This window comes from Malaclemys terrapin, chromosome 1 (genome assembly GCF_027887155.1).
Source record: "Malaclemys terrapin pileata isolate rMalTer1 chromosome 1, rMalTer1.hap1, whole genome shotgun sequence".
Taxonomy (NCBI): domain Eukaryota; kingdom Metazoa; phylum Chordata; order Testudines; family Emydidae; genus Malaclemys; species Malaclemys terrapin.
In genome coordinates, this window is record NC_071505.1 from 30,488,857 (window position 1) to 30,514,132 (window position 25,276).

The 25,276-nt window shown below is 41.3% G+C and overlaps 1 protein-coding gene across 3 annotated transcripts; it reads left to right on the plus strand.

The window, feature by feature from the left end:
* Positions 1–1,320: 1,320 nt before the first annotated feature.
* Positions 1,321–23,177, plus strand: GTSE1 (G2 and S-phase expressed 1). 3 transcript variants are annotated; one of them, XM_054016150.1, is made up of 12 exons: positions 1,321–1,488; positions 3,083–3,166; positions 9,157–9,214; positions 9,297–9,900; positions 11,307–11,456; positions 12,614–12,761; positions 14,061–14,438; positions 14,684–14,756; positions 15,515–15,766; positions 17,264–17,450; positions 18,393–18,527; positions 22,697–23,177. In XM_054016150.1, the coding sequence occupies exons 2-12, from the start codon at positions 3,088–3,090 to the stop codon at positions 22,778–22,780; spliced, it is 2,148 nt and encodes a 715-aa protein (XP_053872125.1). In that variant the 5' UTR covers positions 1,321–1,488; positions 3,083–3,087; the 3' UTR covers positions 22,781–23,177. The 3 variants fall into 3 exon arrangements, with proteins under 3 accessions (XP_053872125.1, XP_053872124.1, XP_053872123.1); XM_054016149.1 differs by lacking the exon at positions 1,321–1,488 and adding an exon at positions 1,720–1,742; XM_054016148.1 differs by lacking the exon at positions 1,321–1,488 and adding an exon at positions 1,753–1,873.
* The last annotated feature ends 2,099 nt before the right edge of the window (positions 23,178–25,276 follow it).

Here is a 25,276-nt window from a genome sequence, read left to right on the forward strand (position 1 = left end):
TTGGAAGGTCCTTAAGGTGTATCCAGGAGCTCTAATTTCACCCTTCCACACCAGTCTCATGTTGGTGCTGTGACACATGGCTAGAAAGGGTTAAACAGCCTGCAAAATAAATAACCCTCAAAAGACATGTGTGGAGATGTTTGTGTTTTTGTGTATTTACATATGTATGAGTAGGGTCAACGATGTAATCAACAGTCCCTGTCTATGCTGTATTCTGATATCATTTAAATGAATTGTAAATACAGGATATCTTGGTATTCATCTCTCTTTGAAAAGTATTGTGATTGGTGGAGGAAAAAGCAAATGGCCTTATGTTAATTCGTATAGCTAAGTACCGGTGATGGACGTCCTTCAAAGTCATCCTAATTACCTTTTGTTCCCCAAGGAAATCCCAACTTGTCAAAGAGGACATGAAATTGTATGAAAGATCCTTGGGTCCTGATTCTGTCATCTCAGATCTGCTTAGGCTGCATCAGGGGAAGTTTGAGTCACAAGAATAAAGTTCCAGTTATACTGATACGCCCTGAATATGAGATTTGGACATTGGACTATAAGTTATGAACTATTTCTGAAAGAACTCTTTGCAACTACAAAGCTCACCATCTCTGCTATAAATCTGCACCTCAATGGATTGAACTTATGTCTGTATGTATATTAATCTTTTAACCACTGTTTTTTAATAAAATTTAGTTTAGTTAGTAAGAATTGGCCATAGCATGTATTTGGGTAAGATCTGAAACATTCATTAAGCTGGGAGGTAATGCGTCCGATCCTTTGGGATTGGTAGAACCTTTTCTTTTATATGATGAAATAAGATTTACAGAAATTGTCATCATATTTGATGTGGGTACCTGGATGGAGGCCTGAGGCTGGATCACTTTAAGGGAATTGTGTTGTTTTGACTTCTGAGTAACCAGTAAGGTAATAAAGAAGCTATTTTATGCTGGTTTGGTAAATCTAGGTATTGGAATATCCACCAACTTTATGGGGATTGTCTGCCCCATTCTTTGCAGTTCACCCTAATTGAGTGACCATAGCTGGCTCCCCACTAGGACCCCGGTCACACCCTGGCTGCACCCTGACCACTGGCCACCCTTCCTCTCACCGGCTCGCGCTGCTGCATAGTCCAGCACTGGAGGGGGTGATGTAACTCATGAGCAGGAGGACTAAGGTCCTGGATGGCCACCGCGGGGCACCATGATGCCCATGGGCCCTGCAGGCAAAGGAGGTCTCCCCATCAGGTGCCAGACACCCGCAGACTGTGTGCCCCCACGCTGGGCGGGCGGACCCGGGGGGTGGGGTCAGCGAGGCCCTCAGGGCACGAGGCCGAAGTGTACCTGCAGGAGCCCCGCTCTGGTCTGGTTGGGAAGACCGTTGCGACATGAGACGAACAGAGGCTGGCTCTCATGACAGCCTCGACTTGGCGCAGGCCTGCCAGGCAGGCGCGCCGTACGCCGACTTAGGGGCGGCCCGGGCCGTGAGTGGAGGGTAACGGCGGCGAGAGCCTCACTCTGGTGCTGGCTGGGGCGGGGACCGAGGGACCCCCGGGAGCCTGGAGCAAACCAGGGCCAGGGACGCTGCGCCTCAGCGGAGTCATCCCTCCTGAACTACGAGTCCCACCATGCATTGGGTTCTCGCGCCACCCGAACGCCGTCAGCCCAGGGTCACGAGGCTGTGACCTCGTTTAAACCTACCAATGAGGAAGCTCGATCTGTGACAGTTCTACGTGCGCTTGGCCGCGAGTAATTCAAATGTGCTGCTGCGCGCCGCTTCCCTTTTAAGGGAGCAGGGGTCGCCAGCGGGCCTAGGGGTGCACGGTGCGGCCGGAGGGCTAGAGCCGGTGCTGCGCAGCGTCGGCGGGACGGCCCCGGGGGTGAGGGTGGCCAGGTGGCCTGTCGGGGGCAGTGGGGAGGCCCTGGGTGGGTTGACGCGGCGGACTGGGGAGTGAGGCAGGTGCGGCGGGTGACCGGGGGTGAAGGGGCAAAGGGGGGGGGCTCCGGGTGGGGTCAAGGAGCGGGAGGGGGGTCCCCGGAGCGGGGTGAAGGCGCGGCGGCCCCCTCCGCCGTGGGGTGAAGGAGCGGCTCGAGGGCAGGCCGCCTCCCCCGAGGCGGGGCGAGTGGATGGGGACTTAATACGCAGACTGAGCTGCGAGCTAGCAGAGAGGAGGGAGTTTAAGGCACTGTTTGCCTTAGCCACATAATCTCTACAATTTCCTCAGAAAACCATTTATAACCCAACTCTAACCAGTGTTTAAATTCTGCTAAGCTGGGGGTCAATTCTAACTTTGCTTACCTGAGAGATACATTTGCTGCTTTTCTTTCCATGAATTAAAGGAGTGCACCTATCTTCTATACAATGGACCCTGTTTAATCTTTACTGTGCAGAGGCTCACTTGCTTTAGTTTTCACTAAGACATGTTTTTAAAAAAGACAATGTATAAGTACCATGGTACTTAGTACAAATATCTATCTAGGTAGCCCACAGAAGCTACTTAGATATTTTCCAAAGGGAAAGGGGACACTGTGCGGAGCTGGCCCAAGCCGCTTGCCTGAGTCCCCATCCCCTGGGCTGGTCCGAACCGCTTGTCCCCCTGCATGTCCTGTTTACTCTTGCCAACTCATCAAGTTGGGCTTAAAAAAGAGACTCTCCTGGTCAAAGTGGGAGGTATGGTCACACTAACTTAGATTACATGAATAGTTTAAACCTGCATTTCTGTACTGGAGATCAAATTGCTTAGGGGTAACATTGCAGAACTCCATGAACTCTCATCTGTGTGCTGGGCTTGGAGCTTTGTTTTACAGAGTCCCCGCCACTATATTTGTAAGTTCTTCAGCACTATCTCATTTGACAAGAAGGGAGACTTGAGATTTGTAGAATTTCTGAACCTTGCAGTCATTTGCAGGGCTATTGCTGAAGTTAATCCAGCTCTTTGAAATTACGGATTTCAGAGTTTGCACTTCATTGAACTGCACTACATGTGATTCCCTAAATGCAAACCTTGTCAACAACTTGATTCCTGTACTTCAAAACATGCTGCAAAATTAAATTTTTGTGAATCTTTTTGAACTGTCTTATTTTGCAGACACTATGGAGGAAGGAAAGGAAATGTCAGTAGGCTGGTCAAGTGATATGACTGAAGAAAAACTGGATGTTTGCAAGAACAGTGGTAGGTGGAAAATTATTGTTTAATTATTTTATTATAACTTTTAGTAAGGGATATACAAGCCTAAGCTACTTTCTAAGATACAGCTACGCTGCAGTTGGGGGTGCAATTTCTAGCTCAGGTAGACATACACACGCAGGCTTTGACTGAGCTAGTAGGCTAAAAATAGGAGTGTAGTCACAGTAGTGCAGGCAGCAGAACAGGCTAGCTGCCCAAATACATACTTACGGTCTTGGACGGGATTGTACTTGGGCTATTTAGCTATGGCAACACTAATGTTTGTAGCATGCTAGCTTGATCAAAGATAGAGCATGTATGTCAACCTGAGCTGGAAATTCTACCTCCAACTACAGTGCAGATGTACCCCACATGTTCTGATTATTTAAATCAGTGATTCTGTCACATCTGTTCCATAACCTGCTGTTTCCCACTACTTAGATCTTAGTGATTTACTGCAGAGCTCTATAAGAGTTCTTTGAACCACTGGTAGCCTCTGCAACATGTGGTGATGGCGGCATTTAGGGCTTTCTAATCTCCCTCCTTTTTCTACTCTGAAGTCTGCTCTAACAATTTCTTCTTTCCATATCCCAGAGTTTGTCATCCATCAATTTAACTTCCTTGTTAACTGATGTAAATACCTGATGCTTGACATACTGTATATAAAAAGCAACAGAGGGTCCTGTGGCACCTTTGAGACTAACAGAAGTATTGGGAGCATAAGCTTTCGTGGGTAAGAACCTCACTTCTTCAGATGCAAGCCACAGGACCCTCTGTTGCTTTTTACAGATTCAGACTAACACGGCTACCCCTCTGATACTGTATATACTTGTTCATAAGAACAATATTTTTGGTAAAAAAGTGACGCAGCAAAGAATGGGGGTCGGCTTATAAACGGGTCTACACCAAAATTTGATGATTTTAAACTCTATGGAATCATTTAATTGAATATCTAATACATTGTCATTTTATTTACCTGGAGCATCTCCAGGCATGGAGCCCCTCAGCTCCCTGTGGCCGCAGAACCCAGCCGAACCGCAGCCACAGGGAGCTGAGGGGCTCCATGCCTGCAGATGCTCCAGGTAAATAAAATGTCCCAACCCGCCAGCGGCTTACCCTGATGGGCTGGGAGCCAAAGTTTTCCAACCCCTAAAATATAGGGTTGGCTTATGAAAGGGTCATACAGTTTTTGCTATTTTTACCTATCCATTTTTGGGGGTTGGCTTATAAACGAACGGGCTAATGAACGAGTATATACGGTACTTGTCATTCCCATGGGTCTTTCTAACCCCTTCAACTGTGTCCTTTTGTTCCTGCACATGTTCCATTGGATGACTGGGGAAAGTCACACCGTTATGCAGCTCCCTCAATCTCTCCTGTTAAAGCTCCTCTGCTGTGGATTAATAATTAACTGTCAATTCAGTGCTTATTCTCTCTTGCCACACACCATCCTTCGCCAGAGGTTGCTACTACTCCTATTCAGATTCCCATGCCTCTATCTTTGGCACTTACCACTTTAGTGTCTAAGGGCTAGATTCACAAAAGCACTTAGCTGCCTAACTGCCACTTTTGGCACCTAAATCCCAGAATCAGGCCCCAATTGGATTCACAGAACCCCTGCTCAGCTGCCCCCAAACCTTTTAGGTGCTTGTCAGTGCCAAGTGAGTTCATTTTTTTTTTTTTTTTTCCCAGTAAAAGTTCCCTAAGAGCCTGTTTTTCTGCCTCTCAGCAAGTGCACTGCAACCTCACTCCAGGCAACCAGACGCTTAAGTTGCAATGCAATGCACTAATCTGGAGGAAGATAGGCATTCTTTCGCCTAACTCACCTGCAGGGCCAAATCCAATAAGTAGTCTCAGAGCTTGCCTACCAGATTACGTCCTCATGGATGAGTTCACACAAATGGAGTGGAGGAAGACCTCCCTTGTAACTCTTAGCCCAGGGGTTAGGAGGTGGGAGATCCACAGTTCAAGTCATTCCCTCTACCTGATGGGGAGAGGGGATTTGAACAGGGATCTGCCACCTCTCAGGTGAGTGCCCTAGGCCAGGGGTCAGCAACCAAAGGTGGCACACGAGATGATTTTGAGTGGCACTCTCAGTGCCCGGATCCTGGCCACCAGTCCCAGGGGCTCTGCTGTCGGCCTGGGGTCCTACCGCTGGCCCCCTTTCACCTGGGGTCCTGGCTCCACTCAACCCGCTGCCAGTCCCGGCCACCGGTCCTGGGGGCTCTGCTCCTGGCCTCGGCCTGAGGCTCTGCAGCTGCCCCCAGTTGTGGACCACTGGCCGCAGCCTGGGGCAGTGAGGGGTGCAGAAAGGGGCAAGAGGGTATGCAGCTCAGCACCCCCACCTTAAAAATTGTTCCAGAGCCATTGTACTGAGATATTTTTAAGTCCTGATTTGCTGCTTTACATCACTATCCCATCACATGAACAGTGCACTGCATTTGACGTTGTGCATGCCGTCTGTCGCGATTTTTCCCCCCACTATAAGTTGAGGGGTACATTTGACAAAATGTCAGCTCCTAAGAAAGCAGTTAGATGTCCGTTCATTTCAGCCTTCTTGGACAGACACGTTTGGATTTATTCAAAAGAAGGACTGTGCTGTTTGTACTTTCTGTTGTGAAAGTGTTGTTGGTCGCACATCAAGTGTTCGACATTTTCAAACGAAGCACGAGAAAACCTTTCTTGACGAAACAGGCAAGACTGAATTGATCAAAAAGGCAGTAGCAGGATACAAGAAGCAAAGCAGTGTTTTTTAAATGCTTAAGTGTAAGTAAAAATCAAGCCACTGAAGGAAGTTACAAGACTGCACAGTACATTGCAAAAAAACGGAAAGCCATTTACAGATGGGGAATATATAAAATAATTTTTTCTCAGCAGTTCAGAGGTTTTGTTCAATGATTTGCCAAATAAAGATGTGTATCTAGAATAAAAGAACTGCCTGTCTCTGCCAGAACTGTTGAGAGACGCATAAGCAAAATGGCAGAAAACATTAACGAAAAGCAGACGACTGCATTAAAAGACACAGCAGCATTTAGCATCGGAGTTGATGAGAGCGTGGATATAAATGACATTCCATGTTTGGCAGTTGTTGCAAGATATTGTGTTTCTGATGAAATCCAAGAGAAACTTTGTTGCTTAAAACCCTTGTATGGCACAACAAAGGGGGAAGATATAGCAGAAACTTTTGTAAACCATTTTGAAGAACAAGAAGTTGACATCAGAAAAATATTTTGTGTGACAACAGATGGTGCTCCTGTCATGGTCGGAAAACAGAAGGGATTTGTAAAGTTACTTGAAGATCAAATTGGCTTCCCAACAGTCAAATTTCACTGTATCATCCATCAAGAAAACCTGTATCTAATTCAGAGCTTAATAATGTGATGAATACAGTGGTGCAAATTGTGAATGTCCTTGTTGCTTGATCTGCTTTGACTCACAGACAGTTTCAAGCACTGCTAGAAAGAGATGGACAGTGCTTATAATGACATTCCACTTCACAGCAACATTTGGTGGCTAAGTTGTGGCAAGGTTTTGGTGCACTTTGTAAACTGTTTTGATGCAATCAAGGCCTTTTTGTCAGAAAAGGGACAAAACTACCCCGAACTGGATGATGACAAATGGCTATGTAAGCTCATGTTTCTAACTGACATCACTGGTCACCTAAATGAATTCAACCTCTGTCTCCAGGGTGCAGGGCAAATGGTTCTGGATCTTTATGAAACCTGGAAGGCATTTGTTATAAAACTAGCAGTTTTTCTTGGGATATTTAAACTTTGATTTTCTGCTACTTCCAACACATAAAAGAGCTATCGACACGTTGCACTGTCAGTGTCGATGAGATTGGAATGTACATGCAAGTACTGGAATCAGAATTTTCTGACAGATTTCAAGATTTCCAGTGATTTGGCCCAATGCTTTCTTTTCTAATTACATCTGAAAAGTTCAATGAAAGCGACTTTTGGATTTGTCTGTATTTCAGTGGATGGATGTTGAAGATTTTGAAATGCAGCTCATTCAGTTAAAAAGCTCAGAATTGTGGGCATCAAAGTTTGGAGATCTGCGGAATGTACTTAAAGCTACTGAGAGAGATCATGGCGCCTCTATTCTGACCTTCTGCACATCCCTGCCAGTGAAATTTAACTGTTCAAAGAAAATTGCGTTTGCAATGCTTTCAGCATTTGGATCCACATATACCTGTATGAACAGGTGTTTTCATACATGAAATCTGTCCTCTGTCCCTCTCAGAGCCGGTTAACAACTGATCATTCAGAAGCCTGTGTACAACTTAAAGTATCCAAATACGTGCCCGACATTAGAAAACTCAGCAAGGAAAAGCAAGGGCAAGGATCACACTAAACTGATAAGATCTGCATTTTAATTTAATTTTTAAATGAAGCTTCTTAAACGTTTTAAAAACCTTATTTACTTTACATACAACAGTAGTTTAGTTATATATTATAGAGAGAGACCTTCTAAAAACATTTAAATGTATTACTGGCACGCAAAACCTTAAATTAGAGTGAATAAATGAAGACTTGGCACACCACTTCTGAAAGGTTGCCGACCCCTGCCCTAGGCTATAGAATATTCTATTGAGGGGCTCCCTCAGTCTCTCCTGTTGAAGCTCCTCTGGATAAATAATCAACTATCTCCCTCCATTCATTGTATAGGAAGCCTGAGCATGTAACTTGGACTTTGTGAATTCCAGTGATTTTTCTAGGTGTCTAAAAGTTAATGTGGTGACACTCACCGTTACTATGTCTAAGTGTCACCGTAGTCTAAGTGCCTCAACTCTTGACATCTCTTCTGAATGTTTGACACCCACCCCGCCACTTGAAGCCCACATCCCTAATCTCAGATCTGGCCTACAGACAAAACTGACACCCTCCACTAGGAACTTTCTTTTTGCCTGGGATCCACTCGGTCCCCTCCTTACCCTCTCCTTTTATTCCGTATCCCAGTTAGATCTCCCTTCTGCTGCCTTTCAGTTCCAGACAGGCCTTCTCATTCCCTTATTTTCACCTAACTACTGTCCTCTGACTTGTTCTGTGCCTTATTCAAACAAGTCCTCTTATACTTCTCTTGCTGGGAGAGTGGAGGTCTGTCCTAGTTTTCCTAGTTTCTACTGTATCTCATTTCCCCTCATCTCCTTTGCCTTTTAAACATTTGACAATGGGTTTACATTTCACCCTTCTATTTCTCTTCCAGCTCTGACCCCTTCCAGTCTGGTGCTTTCCCACTTCACCAAAACTGCTCTGATTAAAATAGCTTTCTCACTTTCCTGCATCTTTCTGCTGCCTCTAAACTCAATAACATCCTCTCTTCAACTACAAACTTCTTCTAGGGTGAAATTTAGTAGCTTATTTTAATTGTTTCAGTTGAGTGCAATGCAAAAGGAATGGGTGATAAAGAAACCACCCTTAAGCTGAATATTTTCTGACGGTCATCTTGACATCTGTTCCATCTCAGTGTTAAAAGTAGCCTTGGTCACTTTCTCCATGGGCTCTCAATGTTTTTGCTTTTACAACCTTCTTCTGATTTTAAATGTTTCTCTTCCCTGTTGCTGTGTGACTGTTCCAAAACAAACTTTCTACTGAAATAAGAGCACTGGCTATGCACAAAGTGCTGTCAAATGCATACTAAAACTAAGATATTTTTCTAATCTTTCAGTTTTAATAATGTTAAGTGTTACTTGAAACAATTAAACATGTTCAGAAAGACGTGTGGTTATTTTTAATTATCTTACCTAATAACTTGAACTATTGTCTCAGTTAATTTTAAAGACATCTTGGCAATGTGTTTGGAATGACTATAATTGTGATGTGAACTTAATGAAGATCAAGTAACTACTTAAAACAAAATTAGAAATAACTAAGGTTAAAGTTGTTAAAGCTAATGCCAACTGGCAGTGTTGTTAGAAATATACTGCAATGCAAATTGTATAAATCCCGTAACTACAGCGATAGTCACAATTAATGAGATTGTTATACTTTCAGACTTTCCCCTTCTAACTGATGAAAAATTTGATTTTGACCTTTCACTGTCTCCTGCAAGGTAAGCTAAGTGTTTAAGAACAAGTACATATTTGAAGTGCAAAGGATTTTACAATATCTTGATTGTCTTGTCTGTCTTACAGTGGAAATGAAGATGAAGTTTTTGTTGGACCTCTTGGACATAAAGAAAAATGTGTTGCTGTCAGTATTGAAGCAACTGAAGATGCTGAAGAAAAGATCTCTCAAACCCCTGATGATAAGCTTGTGTGGAGTCCTCTTACTGGAGAGAAATTTGTAGAAATTTTTAAAGAAGCTCACTTGTTAGCACTGCAGCTAGAAAGTGGCAACAAAAATGAACAGAACAAAGTCACCCAATCAGAAGGACCAAAACCCAAGGTTATAGAAAAATTTGTGCAAGCATCCAAGTCAAAACTAAAAATCTTTCAAAAAGGAAACATAGAAAAAAGCCCCAGGGCTATTAAAAGGGAGACGTACTGTGTGTGGGACAGCCCAATTTGTCAACTGCCACCTTCCTTTCAGAAGCGTTTAGATTTACCTGTGTCTACAGTTGACAAAACTCCTCCAAACACATCTAGTCCAATTAAAATCCATAAATTTCCTAAAATGTCTGTTTCACCTCTAGCCCGAGAACAGCAAAGTGATGAAAAAAATAAAAAGGCAATAAGCAAATTGCACACAAAGGCTTCATCTGCTCTTGGAAAAAGCTATCAACTGACAGTAGAAAAGGTAAAGAATTTTCTTCTGGATAACTTAATACTCAATAAAAAACATGGTTGAGATAAGGGACTGTTTAAATTTACAAGCTTTTGTTTAACAACTTTCTTTTTTAATGCATCTCTCCATTGTTTGAGAGAATCTCAAATAGGAAACTGACTTGACACAAAGAGCTGGTAAATGCACAAGGTAAACTGAAGGCATATTTTAACTTGTTATGCCAATGCTAGTGAAGTAGTAGTTATTAAAATAGTGGCTACAACTGCAGAAAGAAGTCATGTTGTTTTTTTTAATTGACCGAATTTAAGTTTTTACATTTATTAATGCTTGATGTTCCTGACTTCTATGTAAGTATTTAATACTTACTTTGTCATCCCTCTGGTAAAATTATTGCTGTCTTTTGGTGATTTATATGCCAACAGGCTCTTTACTTATATTAAGCTCTCTTAAAAATTGACAGTAATAGGCACAGCTCTGGAGATACAGCAGTAATAACACTTTCTAGTCTCGGTACACACCCTATCTAGAGCATGATTAGCCAACTATGTAAGATTGAGGAGAACCCAGCTATGCAGCACTACACTGAAACACTGCCCAGATACACTAGGGGAAGTGGTAGTTGCGTTAATCATCTCTCATGTACATAAGCCCTGTTCAGGTTGTTTTTTCTCTCCCGTCCTTCTGTTCCTTCCCCTTCATAGCTAAGTCTATGCAACTAGCAAGATACTCCTTCTCTCCATGTGCACTACTGAGGAGGAGGATGTTGGCTCCTTAGTCCTGAGCAGGAGGGTGAGGAATTTTTGCCATAGGCAAGGGAGCGAGAGAGCTTCTATAATCTGCTCGCTTCCTCTTTGTCTCCTATCCCATAGCTTTGATTGTGTTGCTGGTCATGTGGCCCTCTCAGATGCTAACTGGAATAGACTTGTGAGCTGTGCAGTCTAAAACTTTCATGTCTAGCTTTTGGTGTCAACTAGGGAAGAATCTCCTCTGGGCTATTGGAAAGAAGAGTCTGTGTGTGCATTACATTTATGCTTACAAATGTGGGACCTACCTATTTTAAGAAAAGGTAACAGCCACTGCGGTGTCTAGGGAGTAACATGTGCTGAAAGAATCTCATAGAGACTAACTTGCTGCAGAGGTGATCGCCTTATGTTGATTTATCTGACTTAAAGCCAATTTCAATAAATGCGAACATAGTCTATGCTGGATTTAACAACTTTAAAGTCTAATAAAGTCTAAATAAGTTGAGAACTTGGAATTTTTAATGTCTAGCAATCTACATATTCGGTAGATGCAATATGCTTTTCTGTTGGCTGGTATAAAAAATATGGTTACTGAATAAATCAGCTCATGCAAAATCTTTGGAGCTACTGAAATTGTAATAGCTTTCAAATAAATTTAAAATGTTAATCTTGCAGCCAAAACCAGGGAAAAAACATTTGAACAGCCTGGGGTCATCTGAAGATCTACTCTCTGACAAATCCAGTGTTGCTTCAGATGTATGTGACTCGTCATTCAGTGGGAGCTCATCATTACAAGACAAGCGAGTTCTTCCTTCTCAAAGCAAGGTAATGGCAAGTGTTAATACGGCTGCAGAGTGAATATGTTCTTAGAGTGCTGGTCCTCTTACTTATATAAAAATGGAGACGACAAACTTTCTGACTTAGATTTAATGTCATAGTCTTGTCTTATAATGAATTCAAGGTAAAGTTTCTATTCTACAATTGCAATTCTTGGGTGGCTAAGTTATACATGAAGTATTTTTCCTACATTTGTAACAGAGAATTGTTCTTAGTGCATCAACAGATAGTTAGATATTGTGTTAATATGAAATGTAGTATGTAATATTAAGGGGCAGGGAAATGCAGATAATAGACCTCATAGGAGGCTTGTGGATTAAAGCCTTTACTCTTCATGGTCACCTATTGTGTTACTTGGAAAGATTGTCATTTTTCTAGCATGGAACCAGAATAGCAGTGACTCTAGTTACATCAGAAGCCAAATTCTAGGAACCATAGCACTACAATTTAAGTACTCATGTCTACCAAGAATGTGTCTAACCTGTGGAATATAGTTTCTGTCTCATTTTTGTTAAAACTTGTACAACGTTGCAAGCCACTTAATATTGCCTATACTGTTTCCTCTTCCCCTTGCCCCTCCTGCCCCGAGGGGCTTGATCTCTTGGCAGTGGATATAGTCAAATCACCAGATCTGACCCTAATAGAATAGTCTTAGTTATAACAGTCAAACTTGCTCAATCACTTTCCCTAAGAAAAGAATTGTAATAACATGGGATATTGGATGTGAGGCAGGGAAAGATGCTTATCACTTCAAAAATAGCACTCCAATGTACTGTCCCATTAATCTTCATTTCTATATACTTAGAATCCATCTTAAAGATATACTTGAGCTGGGGGCGGGGAGGGAACACCATCAGGCTAACAATCAATTTCTGAGACGTATCCTATTCCAGTTCTACATAAGAACTTAGTTACCAAACAAATGTATAATTACATTTTTATTATTTTTTTTTTTTTGCTTCCCAGCAGTCTGCTTTTTACTTAACTTAAACATTTTAAAACAGGATTATAGAACTTGTCCCTGGGACAAACGAACCCAGAGAACAGTGATGCATAATGATGTAGAAATCTAACAAATGAAAATGTTTTTGTGCTTGTTTAATGTCTTTTGGACAGTTAAATAAATTAGACTTCTTTATTCACAGTTTGGGTTAAGGAAGACGCAGTTAAAACCTCCTAGTGCTGCTAATGGTCCTCTAAGAAAGAACACCTCATCTTCATCGTCGTCATCCATTTCCAGCATGAACTCCAGTTTGAATTCAAGTTTGTCTGCCTCTCCCATAGGGGGAAATGGTAATAATTAGCATAGAGATGCAGCATGCAAATCACTTTAAACTTAAAATAACTAATGGGGTGTTTTTGACTTGCAGGTTCCAAAATGTGTTTGGGGCAATCTGTATTTCTTGCCGATTCAGAACACTAGGCTGTCTTTGGGGTGGAGTTTGGAGTGTTGTTGCTGTATTGTTCCCAGGATATGAAAGGCAAGGTAGGTGAGGTAATATCTTTCATTGGACCAAGAAGGTACAAGCTTTCAGTAGCTTTTCAAGATACATAGAGCTCTGCGTACCTTCTACCAACAGAAGTTGGTCCAATAAAAGATATTATCTCAGCCCCTTGTCTCTTTGGTGTTGAGAACAGGTGAATAAAACTTCATGTAGGCTGACAGTGTGGTAGGTAGTTCAAGTTCTTGACTTCTAGCACTTTGATTCTAAAATCTGGGAATGCCCACTGGGAGCTGCAAGCAGCCATACCTGCGGACGCTCAGGTAAACAAAGCGTCTCGTGGCCTGCCAGGGGCTTACCCTGAACAAGCAGCGAACCAAGTTTGGGAACCTCAGGTATAGATAATAAGGAAGTCACTATCAGGAAGTATAATGCAAGACTGCTATTGGAGGACACAGCTTAATAAGTTTAATAAAACTTCAATTCAAGGGGAAAAAGTTTAGTAGCACATGTCTTGGAAATACTTAATGCGAATGACTAGAAACTGTCTAGCAAATCCAATTAGTCTAATTGAAAAACTAAGATTTTAAGTGAGTAAGTAGAATATTGAAACTTAACTTTTTTTTTTTTTTTAAATGACAACTTTTAAATACTCTTAACTAGCACAGGTAAGGAGACTTCATTGAATGTCCCTTAACATATGTATTTCAGGTAGCTGGGGCAACTATATTGAAAATACAAGTTATGCTTAAATATACCTATAAAGAAGGCATATTTAAGTGCGTCTCAAAATACCTTACTCTTGTTTCATTTGACCTGGAAGCTGATAGTCTGAATCATGTCAAGGAGGCTTTTCTGCAGCATCAAAGACAAATAACCACTTCGTAGACGTTTCCTACGGTTTTTGCTCTTCTAGGATTTCAAAACTAGTGGCTAAAAAGTGGAAAAATCTGAAACCTTTACATTGTAACAACTGCATAGTTCAGATGCTTGAACACCTATCACAAATCATTGCATAATGTTTTCATATCTTCAGCTGCACTTGAGTAAACTTAGACTCTCTTGTAAATAGTTAGATGTACCTTGTAACCAGTTGAGGGAAAAACAACTAGCAATTCAGAAGTATAAATATGAGCTTTCTATCTTTCAGCTAAATCAAATGTCTCTTCAAAAATTTCTGTGAGCAGCTCCAAACCCTCATCTAGCACAAAAAGACTGGCTATGGTTAGACCTATCAGAATGTCATCTGTGCAGGCAGTCCATTCTGATGTGTCCTGCAAGCAAACGAGATCAGTTAGTACTCCCAGAATATCTACTGCTGGGAATTTAGCCAAGTCTTCAGCTTCTGTGACAGAATCCCAAACTCTAGCCAGTGGAATTCAGAGACTGAGCTCAGTTCCTAATCTGCAGAAGATATTTCAGCAGAACAAAGATGGAAGTGCAGCAAAAGGAAATACATGCCCAAAAGACAAGGCTAACGTTATAATCACACCTTCAAATCAGATTAAGGTCCCTAAGAGATGTGGAGGTAAGCACACATTTTGGAAGGCTGTTTTTTGTGTTAACTTGGCTTTTAATTTTAACATTTCTTTGAATGCTCCTCACAGTATGTGCTAATTGAGAGTGAAATATGTCTTTATTTGTATATTGTTCCAAAGCTGTTGGGATGGAATGAATCATGTGACTTGTAGTTGAGGTGTTATCTATATTAGTTTAGTTTTCAACTATAACAAATAGGTAATAACATAGAGTAATATTTTTCTTTTCCCTTAGGTTCATCACCAGAAAATACAGCATCAAAAATAATGGAGCCAATCCAATTACTGTCTTGTGGCACATTTGGAAGGTAACATTGTAATTAGAACTTAACAGGTCACTTGCATGTTTTTCTTAACTATACCTACATTTAAGAGTGTTGTATCAAGCAACTATGTAATCTAAGTGCAGTTCTAATTACTTTGAAAATAACATTGTGAGATTTCTGTACTCTCATAGTGACTTCCAGATTACTCTGCCCTTCCACAAGTAAAAATGTTAAAACTCACCCTGGGATATGAAAGTCAGTTTGGCTTTCTTGGGATTGGGTAACATAAATACCTAACTGGAATTCATTGACAATTCTGATGTGTAAGGGAACAGAATCGGCTTTCACATAGCAGTGATATTTCTGCGGTGCTAATGAGGTGGGTTGGTTTTTGTTTTTTTGTTTTTTTTTTTAAGTCAGGTCTGAATATATTCAGGAAGCAAATCTATTGAGGGCTGTTTTCACACAATACCTGTTCACTAGAGAAGTGCACTTCAAGATTCTGTTACACTGAGTGCTCTGCTTCCTCTTCTGTCTCAAATTAATCTGAAATTTTCACAAAATGAAGGTTTGAAACATCTGTTAACTGAACCTTATCTATGAGGATGTGACCAGTTCCAACATAATACAGCAATCCATTTTTAATGTTCAGGTTTAGTTATCCTAACATTTGCATAACTGTTTGTGTTCTTAAGCCTGCCTTATGTTATTTATTTCTGTTGTCTGACTAGTATTCAGAAAGAAGTTGTAACACGTTTCTAGAAGCTTTCAGTTAATGTATGCTGCATGTTTTCCTGTAGTGGTGTGGCTGTTTGCACTCCTGTCAGACCTTCCAAAGATGGGGCCTCGCAGAACTCTTGTCTTAGTTCCAGGTCCATTTTAATTACTCCAGCCAGTATAAAACGTTCTGCTCTGCCTACTCCCGCCGGTCGTCGTATCTCAGGAATTCCCGCAATGACTCCTAAAACTTTGCCAAGATCTGTCTCCTCTCCACATTTTACGTCTGTTCGTCAAATCTCCAGTGTGTCCGCCAGAAAGACTCTTGCAGCTGGGTAAGAAACCGCAGGTGTAACATGGCCCTATTGAAGTCTATTAAAACTCCTGTTGACTTCAGTGGGAGAAGGATTTTGTCCAGATGTTCAGACGCCGTATGCTAGCATGTAAGAGATTTCATCTACTGTTGAGTAGACGCATGCCCAAGTAACTTGCAAAATAACACAGCTATACTTGTTAGTTCTTTCCAGCATAAATCTCTAACATGGTTTGGTTTGCCTGAATCCTTAAACCAAGGGATAATGTTAGACTCGTGTAAAAATAGTGACGATAAGCACATCTTAATCTGTCACTTGACCACATCTTCAAACCACCTATGAATCAACTTGAATTATGTGCATCATAGAACTTGTATTTGAGGAATTCTGCTGTTTTCAGCCAGCTTACTTGACGTACTGAATAGAAAGTGACTGCAGAAGTAACTTTGTGTTCCCACACAATGATACTTCCAGCTATATGAAAGATAATGCAGGATCTAAACATGGCAATACTTTCTAGATGAGGAAAGCAAACAGGCAGTTAAGTCAAATGAATTATTTTTAAGTTTAAGTTGCACTTTAACTTTAAGGTATTGAACAATCTTATGCTGTCACCATTATAAAATCTGGCATCCTAAAAGAGGCCAAGGATTGAATTAAGACTGAACTATTCTTGCTCCATGAGGTGGTCTTCCATGCCATAGTTGAGACTGGCTAGGTACCAAGGGGAATCTGGGCAGCACCACCACAATTCTGTACCTGTTCTGTGGAGGGGATGCAGTCTCTTCCATAGCTGTCAACCCAAAATCTTTTCACAAGCTCTAAATATATACACAGCTTAAACTAGTATTTAAGGCAGCTTCATGGTGCTGGTTCCCCAGAATAAAATTTAACTAACCTTATATTTCACATTGTGCCCAAATAAAACCTTGTTCCAGTGTAAGCCAAGCATCATCATGCCTGTCTCAAATGTTCAGTTATTTCCTCAAACTACAAATGCAAAATGCTCTTTCTTCCCAAAACCCTCCCCTTTCCCAACTCCACTATCCCACAGATTGTTAAGCTTGCAACTTTGGAATCCTCCAATTTGTCCAATTTTGTACTTTTCCCTTCACCAGCGATTGGACTGAACCAGTGCAGTGACATGCGGTACCGGCACTTCTCTGATATAGCAGTCTTGCATAAGCTTAAGCTAAAATTTTCAAATATGGTATCCTAAAATTATTCACCAAATATGGATTGCCCATTTTTCTTCTACACTGTAGACAACTTTAACTTAATCTATTTAAATTGTAATTCCTCAGGGCAGGAACAGTGTCTTTATGTTCTGTGAGATGCCTAGTATGCTTTTAGATAATAAATAAAATAGAATAAATAAGACGTTATATTCACAAAATGGAGAAAAATAAAGCTATCAAATGGCACTCTAGCTTTTGTTGGGCAGCTAAATGACATGAACCTTTAAGAGGTGTTCATTAAGCATTATATTAAATACTTGCCAACTTTACTTTCCCCCAGTTCTAAACAGGCAAAGGACACCAAAACACAAGTGTCATCATTTGAAGATGATGACTTATCTCCTCCACCTATGATACCTCTTACACTTGTCTTTTCACCAGAAAAGACTACTGAAATAGCACAGAATGAAATACAAAAAGAGACTGAAATACAAAAACAGCCAGCTGAAGGAGCACAAACTAATGAGGTAGGTAAACTGAATCTATTTTTCCCTCTTGTAAAAGCTGCCGTTGAGTGAACTGCATGAAAATGTGAGCTGTCTACTAACTAAAAACTTGCTCAAATTTTGAAGTGATCTAGATTAGGCATATATGTGCCCTCTAGTGTTTGTTTATCATACCACTGAACAACATTTCTTCATTGGGATAAATGTTCCTGGAAAACTAATTTCCGTCACCTGCACAAATAATTGCAGGTCAAATTTAAATTTGCACTCCCAGTTATCTGCACTGGAAAGTCCTTGTGTATTTATGAATCCAATCATGAAACACAATACAATGTGGGGTAATGCTAATAATAATTATGCAATATATCTGGTTTTGGACAGAATTGAATGTCTATAGAGAACTGTTCAAACCATAAGGAAAAAAAGTCTAAACTCATATTTGCTGGAATAGCAACTTGCTTGCAGATATCAGTCATAGACCAAACTAACAATTATTCATTGTTAGTTCAACTGTAGTTATTTTCTCTGGTATTCTGTTTACTGAATGCTGGAAGCTTGCTGTGGATTTTGTTTGATGTATGTAAATACTGATAACAATCAAATTGGACAGAGGTGTGACTAAAGCTAGTCATCTTATAGAACTGTTTCTTTGTCAAAATGTTGTCAGATCACAGTTGTAGGTACAAGGTTAAAACTGAATTGAAAAACTGAAATATGAAACAATCATATTTGAAAAATATTCTCTAGCACTTACATAATACTTTACCACCTCTGCTCTGCACACTAATCCTCCCCTCATCCACCAAGCTATGCTGCCTTTAGGATGGTCTACATATAACCTACAAACCTAGAATTGCTGGTTGCTTTTTGTGGCTTTTCCCTGTAAGTCAATAACTGACTTACCTACATTCTTCTGAAGGAAGCACAATAAACAGAGGAAAATAAACTATTTACTATTTCTAGGTCTTGCTGGTAGATATTGGAATAGATAAAACTCCCATTGCTGCTTTGGAATGTGAAAGCAGACCTCTCATTGACCTTTCTAATACTCCGGAAGTGAATAAAGTTATTCCATTAAAACCTAGTGTGGTAGGACAGGTAAGGTATCTCAATCTTATCTCAATCATTTGTTTCCATAAATGCATAAAAATAGTGCAAAAAACAATTGTTTGGTTGTATGAATTTGTATGTAGAAATAGTTATTTCTCCCCTGTAACAATGTATTGTATATGAGATATGCTTGGCACTAGTACCTCATATTTAATCCAACATTTTTATTTAAGATGAATCCAATTTATGGATTCTTCTTGCAGTCTCTTCCCTTTCAATCTCTAAGGTGAGTGATCATTTTGTTGTAAAACACAGCTATGAATGAGCATCAGTTCATGAATCAAGAATCTTAATTATTCAGCTTTGCATGGCCCATTCTTGCTGTGCTGTTTTTTGGAAGTCAAAAAACTAGCTGCATCAATTATTGTTGTGGAAACACAGCTCTGTGCAGGCTCACTACACTTCTCTTAGTAGCAGTGGCATGTCATGACACTTTTTTAGTACATTTTGTGAGGTTGTACAAGGGACTGGATAGAATCAGCCCATGGACACAGCCAGTCAGGAAGTCATATACAGAGCTTTCATATTGTAGAAATTAATTCTGAGGCACACCACTGCTTACTAGCCATGAACACCAATAAGGCTAGAGTATGTTCCTGCTACTCTTCTCTGCTGTGAGACCATGTCTGTCAAAACCCCTAACCTCAGCACTGGTTTTCAGAACTGCACCAATTCAGACCAGTTTGGCATGTGGAGGTTTGTGTAAAATGGCCCATCACTCCTGATGTGGTCACCACTCTTCAAAAGTCAAAGCAGCTGAGGCTTGACTTTGGCTTTAAAAGTAGCTTGGTCCCTAATGTGCAGGCCAATGGAGACTCTTGGCTTTCCCTCCACTGGAGCCAATATAGAAAAGCAGATATGGTAGTAGTGCACACTGACAATATTCCTAGTGTTTTCGAACTTAACTAAGTAGTCATTCCATGACTTTAAAAGATGTGTTTGGGAGGGAATGGTAAGGGGAGTAAGCTATTACCAAAATCTGTTACTGTGACTCCCTGAAACAAATGGTGCTTTTTAGGGAACAACAACTTGATAAAAACATCTAGTGAAAGTGCTGGTGCTTTTATTTTACTAATTAGTAAGGCCCAGAACCACAAAGAGACATGTGTCTAGAAAAATCACAGGAATACTGTGATCTGCAAAGCCTCAGTTAAGAGTAGGACTAGTGGTTAGGGTACTCGTCTAGGATGTGGGAGCCTACCAGTTAAGTATCCCCTTCTGCCTGGATGAGGGGATTTTATATCCATTTAATCCATACATTTAAACAGGAGTCTCCCACTTCTCAGGTGAATGCTCTAACCTTTGTGAGATATTCTGCTGTCAGTCTCTCCTGTTGAAGCTGTTTCACTTTGGATAAAAGAACAGGAGTACTTGTGGCACCTTACAGACTAACACGGCTGCTACTCTGAAATCTGTCATTTTGGATAAACACTTAATCATTGAAGCAGGGGGACTGGATCTTGGGTCTTGCATATTGTCAGTGACTGCTCTAACCACCCAGCTATAGGGCCCTTCTCATGCATGTGTGCTCTCTCTCTCTGGCCCAATTACTCTTTAAGAGTGGAACTACTGTAGAAAATAAATGTAACAGGGTGTGTGACATTCCCCAGGGTACAATCTGGACTAATGGACAGCTGTGTCCCCCCTCAGTTCTCCAACATGGAGTGCCTTTTACACAGCTCTGCTGTGAGAGCAACTACTCCTGGTCTGCTCACATAAAGTGTGTTATCGTTAAATCACTACCAGCTATACTGTATGAGTGCTACAGTCAGCCACCCTGGAATTACATTACAGGGCAACACTAGAAAGCTCCTAGTCCCAAAATGTGCATTTCCCCCCAAAATGTGCATCTTGTACTGCCCAGCCCCTTCTGGACAATACAAACTCATATATAGTCTGTCATTTCATTAATAGAAGATGATGTGCACAAATCTTGTTCTCTCAAATGGAATTTGCCAAACACTTCAGTCCAAACACACTGGTTTAGATAAAACAATAAAACAGGTTTATTAACTATGGAAACCTAGATTTTAAGTGGTTACAAGTAATGAGGCATAAAAGAATTTGTTACATAGAAATAAAAGGAAAAACATGACTAATGCTTAACAAGTTAAGTGAATTCAAAGCAAAAGGTTTCTCACCACATGTTCTAGCAGTCTTATTGGCTGAATCTTTCAGCCACCATCCCTTCACAGTCTAATGATGCTTCCTTTGACCTTTTTCAAGTGTTGTCAATGCTGTGAGTAGAGATGAAGGGAGAGAGATCCTTTGGGGGGCTTTGTTCCCCATTTTTATCTTTTCCTCCTCTTTTGAGAATCATCTCCAGCTGGGGTTCAGGAGACTGAAAGTCTGTGGAGTTGGAAACTTCCAGCTGTTTTTTTTGACAAGATGTAAATTTCTCGCTCACATCCTTTTTCCTGCCAAAGAATTGGCGCTTAACCAGATGTTAGTCCATTTTATTTTGTTAACACCTGGCTCAGGCATCAGTTTGCCTTTTATATTTGAGGAATTGGTCTAAACTTGGAATATGTCTCAGTAACGCTATACAGTGTTGCCACACATTTTATCAGGACAATAATGATCAGCACATGATGAATTTTCAGATGATGCCTCACAAGGCATACTTTGTACAAAATCCATTATAGTTTTGTAAAAAGAGTTAATATTGGGATACAAACGGTCATGGGGGGAAGGAGGAGGGAAGAGGAGCAGGTAGAACACATGTCTCTCTTTGGCATCTCCCAACAGCTAGTGGAGGTGGGGGGTGACCTACCATCCTGGCTTTTGTGAATCCCATTTTTAGGCACCTCTTTCCCTCTGTTGTACAGGAAATCTGAGTAACTCTGGCTTTGAATCCCAGTGATGATTTTTTTTTTAATCTTCTAAGCACGTAAATGCTGGGTGTTGCATGGCTCAGTGTCACAACAACTGATTCACAAATGGATTTTAGCCCTAAGACTCAGTCCCCAGTATTTTGCATAAATTCTTAGTGTAGCAAGAAAACTAGAGATCAAAAGCAAGTAAAATAGGTATGATTTTTTTTTTTTTTTTTTAACCTTTAGGAGCTAATTCAGTCCTGATAGACTAGCATTCTTTGATACCTTGGATCAAAGTCTTTGGGGCAGAGACTAGGTCTCCTTTTGTATAGCACCTAGCACAAGGGGCTCTGATTGGTGCATGTGGGTTCTGCTAATATTAAACTTTTACAGTTGGGTAGAGAGGCTCTAAATTGAACATCTAAGTGTGGTGTAGGTATTTGTCTTCAGGCACTTGAAGAAAAGATCTTTGACTTAATAGTACTGCTGATGTGCTAGAAGTTAACTGCAATACCATTAGGGCAGAGGTGGGCAAACTACAGCCTGCGGGCCACATCCGGCCCGCAGAACCATTCTCCCCAGCCCCTGAGTTCCTGGCCCGGGAGGCTAGCCCCCAGCCCCTCCCCTGCAGCCTCAGCTCACTGTGCCCTCTCTGGGTGGTGGGGCTGCGAGCTCCTGGGGCAGCACAGCTGCAGAGCCCGGCCTGACCTGGTGCTCTGTGCTGCGTGGTGCATAGCTGGCTCCCACCAGGCGGCACAGCTGCCTGTCCTGGTGCAGCTACGCCGCCAGCCACTGGTGCTTCAGGCAGCACGGTAAGGGGGCAGGGAGCGGGGGTGGGGGGGTTGGATAGAGGGCAGGGAGATTTGGGGGGGGTGGTCGGGGGCAGGAGTGGTCAGAGGGCAGGGAATGGAGGGGTTGAATGGAGGTGGGGGTTCTGGGAGCAGTCAGGGGTGGTTGGATGGGGCAGAGGTCCCAGGGGCGGCAGTCAGGAAGAAGTGGGGGGGTTGGATGGGGCGGCGGGAGGTAGTTAGGGGTGGGGGTCAGGGGCAGTGGATGGGGTCAGGAGCGGTCAGGGGGTTGGATGGGGCAGGAGCCCTGGGGGGGGGTGCAAGAAGCAGGGGAGGTTGGATAGGGCGTGGGGCCGGGCCACTCATGGCTGTTTGGGGAGACACTTTCTGAAACCCAATGCAGCCCTCAGGACAAAAAGTTTGCCCACCCCTGCATTAGGGTAACTGGCTGAAGTTACCTGTGTTCCTGATAGTCCTATGTGTAGAGTAACTATCTCTAGGCCAAGGCCAAGATACTAGCTAAATCTTATGTCACTTCATTTCTGTCTTTCAGCTAATAGATTTGAGTTCTCCTCTTATCACCCTGAGTCCTGAAGTGAACAAAGAGAATCTGGATTCCCCTCTGCTGAAGTTCTAAACTAAACCTTAGCTAAACCCAAAATTTATCTTGGGACTAGCATCTGCAATTTTGATTTGATATATTAGCCATCTGAATAGGACTGTGTGGAGTGAATATCATGCAATAAAATCCCTTTAATGTACTACTTGAATGTAACTTGTGTTAACAAAATGGAACTAGAATAATCTGTTCAGCAAATCAAAATTGGGAGCACTTGATTAACGTGACTGTCTTCATGCATTGTTGCAGATCCATGTAGTTTTAAAAAAAAAAAAAAGTGCTGTATGTCTGCTTTAGTAAAATTATTTTAAGTCTAATTATACATAACAGTAACCTTTTTCTAAAGGTTTGCTAGTAAATAAAATGATCTAAAGTACTAAAATTAAACTGAAAATTAAAGCTAATGTGGTAGTTATCTTTGTATCCAAGGGATTTTAATGGTCTGTATACATATGAAACTATAGGAAGTCTAAAAATAAAATGTTTTTGGGCCAACAAATGTGTTATATGCTAGTTGTGCCATGGAATATTTCAGGAAGCTAAAATAGCTACATTCAATAAAAGATGCTGGATCTAATGGTGCACTTACACATAATCAGGTTACTGTTAAAGGTGGTAATGTCAGAACTTTGCAAAGTTCATATAGATTGAACTGCCTGCACTGAAGGCTTTTTCTGTAACAGATTTAGAAAATGGGAGCAGAGTGAAAACTGCATTAGACTAATTTTTAAATTCTGATAACTTTGAGGTAGGGGAATATGGTAGGAACAGATAAAACAACAATGAGGTCAGCTGTAGAGAGCAAAGTAAAGGATGGGATTTGACAGCCATCTAGTCCACTGTATGAGAGATGTAATTCTAGATGGAAGAAATGATATGAAGTCAAGAATAGGACATAATATGAGAAAATGGGAAGAGCCAGGTATTTTAATCTGACACATCAAATGTAAAGTCTGATCTGCCCTACTTCTTGCTAGCGGTCTTGTTTGGAGGACCCAGAAATGAACTGGACGCTTTTTAACCCTTCAGCTATCAACAGACCTGTACTCTGATGTCCATGGTAATAACTGCAACTCAGCCTGTCTAAACTATAAAAGCAAAAGGTGAAGACAAAGCCTGCTATAGCTGAATTGTTTAGATTTAAAACTCCTGATAAAGGTTCTTTAAGGCTCCTGGTAAATCCATGGGTTCATATGACTAGCTGAAAGATTCTGGAAGTAGGAAGACACTTTTGAAATCACTAAAATGTTTCAGTTGATGTTATGGGTTAAGGCCACCTTCTCTTAGATATGGTGTATCTGGATCAGGGGGCAAATCTGGACTACTAGATGCTTTTGAATGGATCCTGAATTTTTTTTATTTAGTCTTATTATCCTCTATTATTGTTGCTGGGTTTTTTATTATTTTCTCTGGAGTCTGGACCTTGACAAAAAAAAATTGACTGTTTCTGGCTTAGGCCTACATCCTGATCAGACTAGCCAGAGAGGGAACCAATAGCATTACTACCAGCTTTGACTAAAGCCTGAGCACTGCCTGGCATGTGAGACTTGGGTCCTGGCTCTCCAACTCCCTCAGGTCGGGGGCCAAGAGGGCAGGAAACCTGGGTCTCCCTGCCTTAGGAAAATTCTGGTCGTGCCCCATGCTGTAGAATTTCACAAAGCTCAATCTTCCGTCTATACCATCGAACAATATATGAAACAGATCCATCACTCACCTTGACCACTCCTTTGTCAAATGTCAACACAATCCCCTAGCTTTCTCCACACCATCATGTCTGACTTGCTCCATGTGGCTTGAGGCTGCATAACTCCCAGTTTCTATGTAGTGTGAGACCTTTTGGAAATCCATTCCCTAGAGCGGGGGTTCCCAAAGATGGGCTGTGACATAGTCCCGGGTGGTCTGCCAGCACAACTCCATTCTCCAGTCAAACTCTTAGTAAATCTCTAATTCCATGTGACTCATGTAAACCAAGTAAAAACTATATAAATGTAATATTTTGAGATGTATATATTGAACAGAGTTTAGAAATCTTTAGTTTAAAAAAAAACAAGCTGCAATATGTCAACTTTATGTCAACCTGAGTACAAATGTGTTTCACGGCCAGGTAACCTAGCAACATACACACAGTCCACCATTTACAACTGTAAAAAATAGTAAGCAGTATTTCAACCTCACATGGATCGATTTATTTTTCAAAAGCAAGAAGGGTGATAGAGAAGTCCTGGACCACCTACAGCTATGCAAAATTAGCCAGCCAAAAAACATAAAGTGGTAAGAAAATATGACAACACATACCGTATTTTCCGGCGTATAAGACGACTGGGCGTATAAGACGACCCCCAACTTTTCCAGTTAAAATATAGAGTTTGGGATATACTCGCCGTATAAGACTACCCCTCTTCCAACGCACACCAAAAAAAATTAAAAAAACATCAGATTTGATTTCAATATGGTAATTTTAATTCAAATGCTTATGACATGCAGGTACTTAGCAGGAAAACTGTCACTTATAAA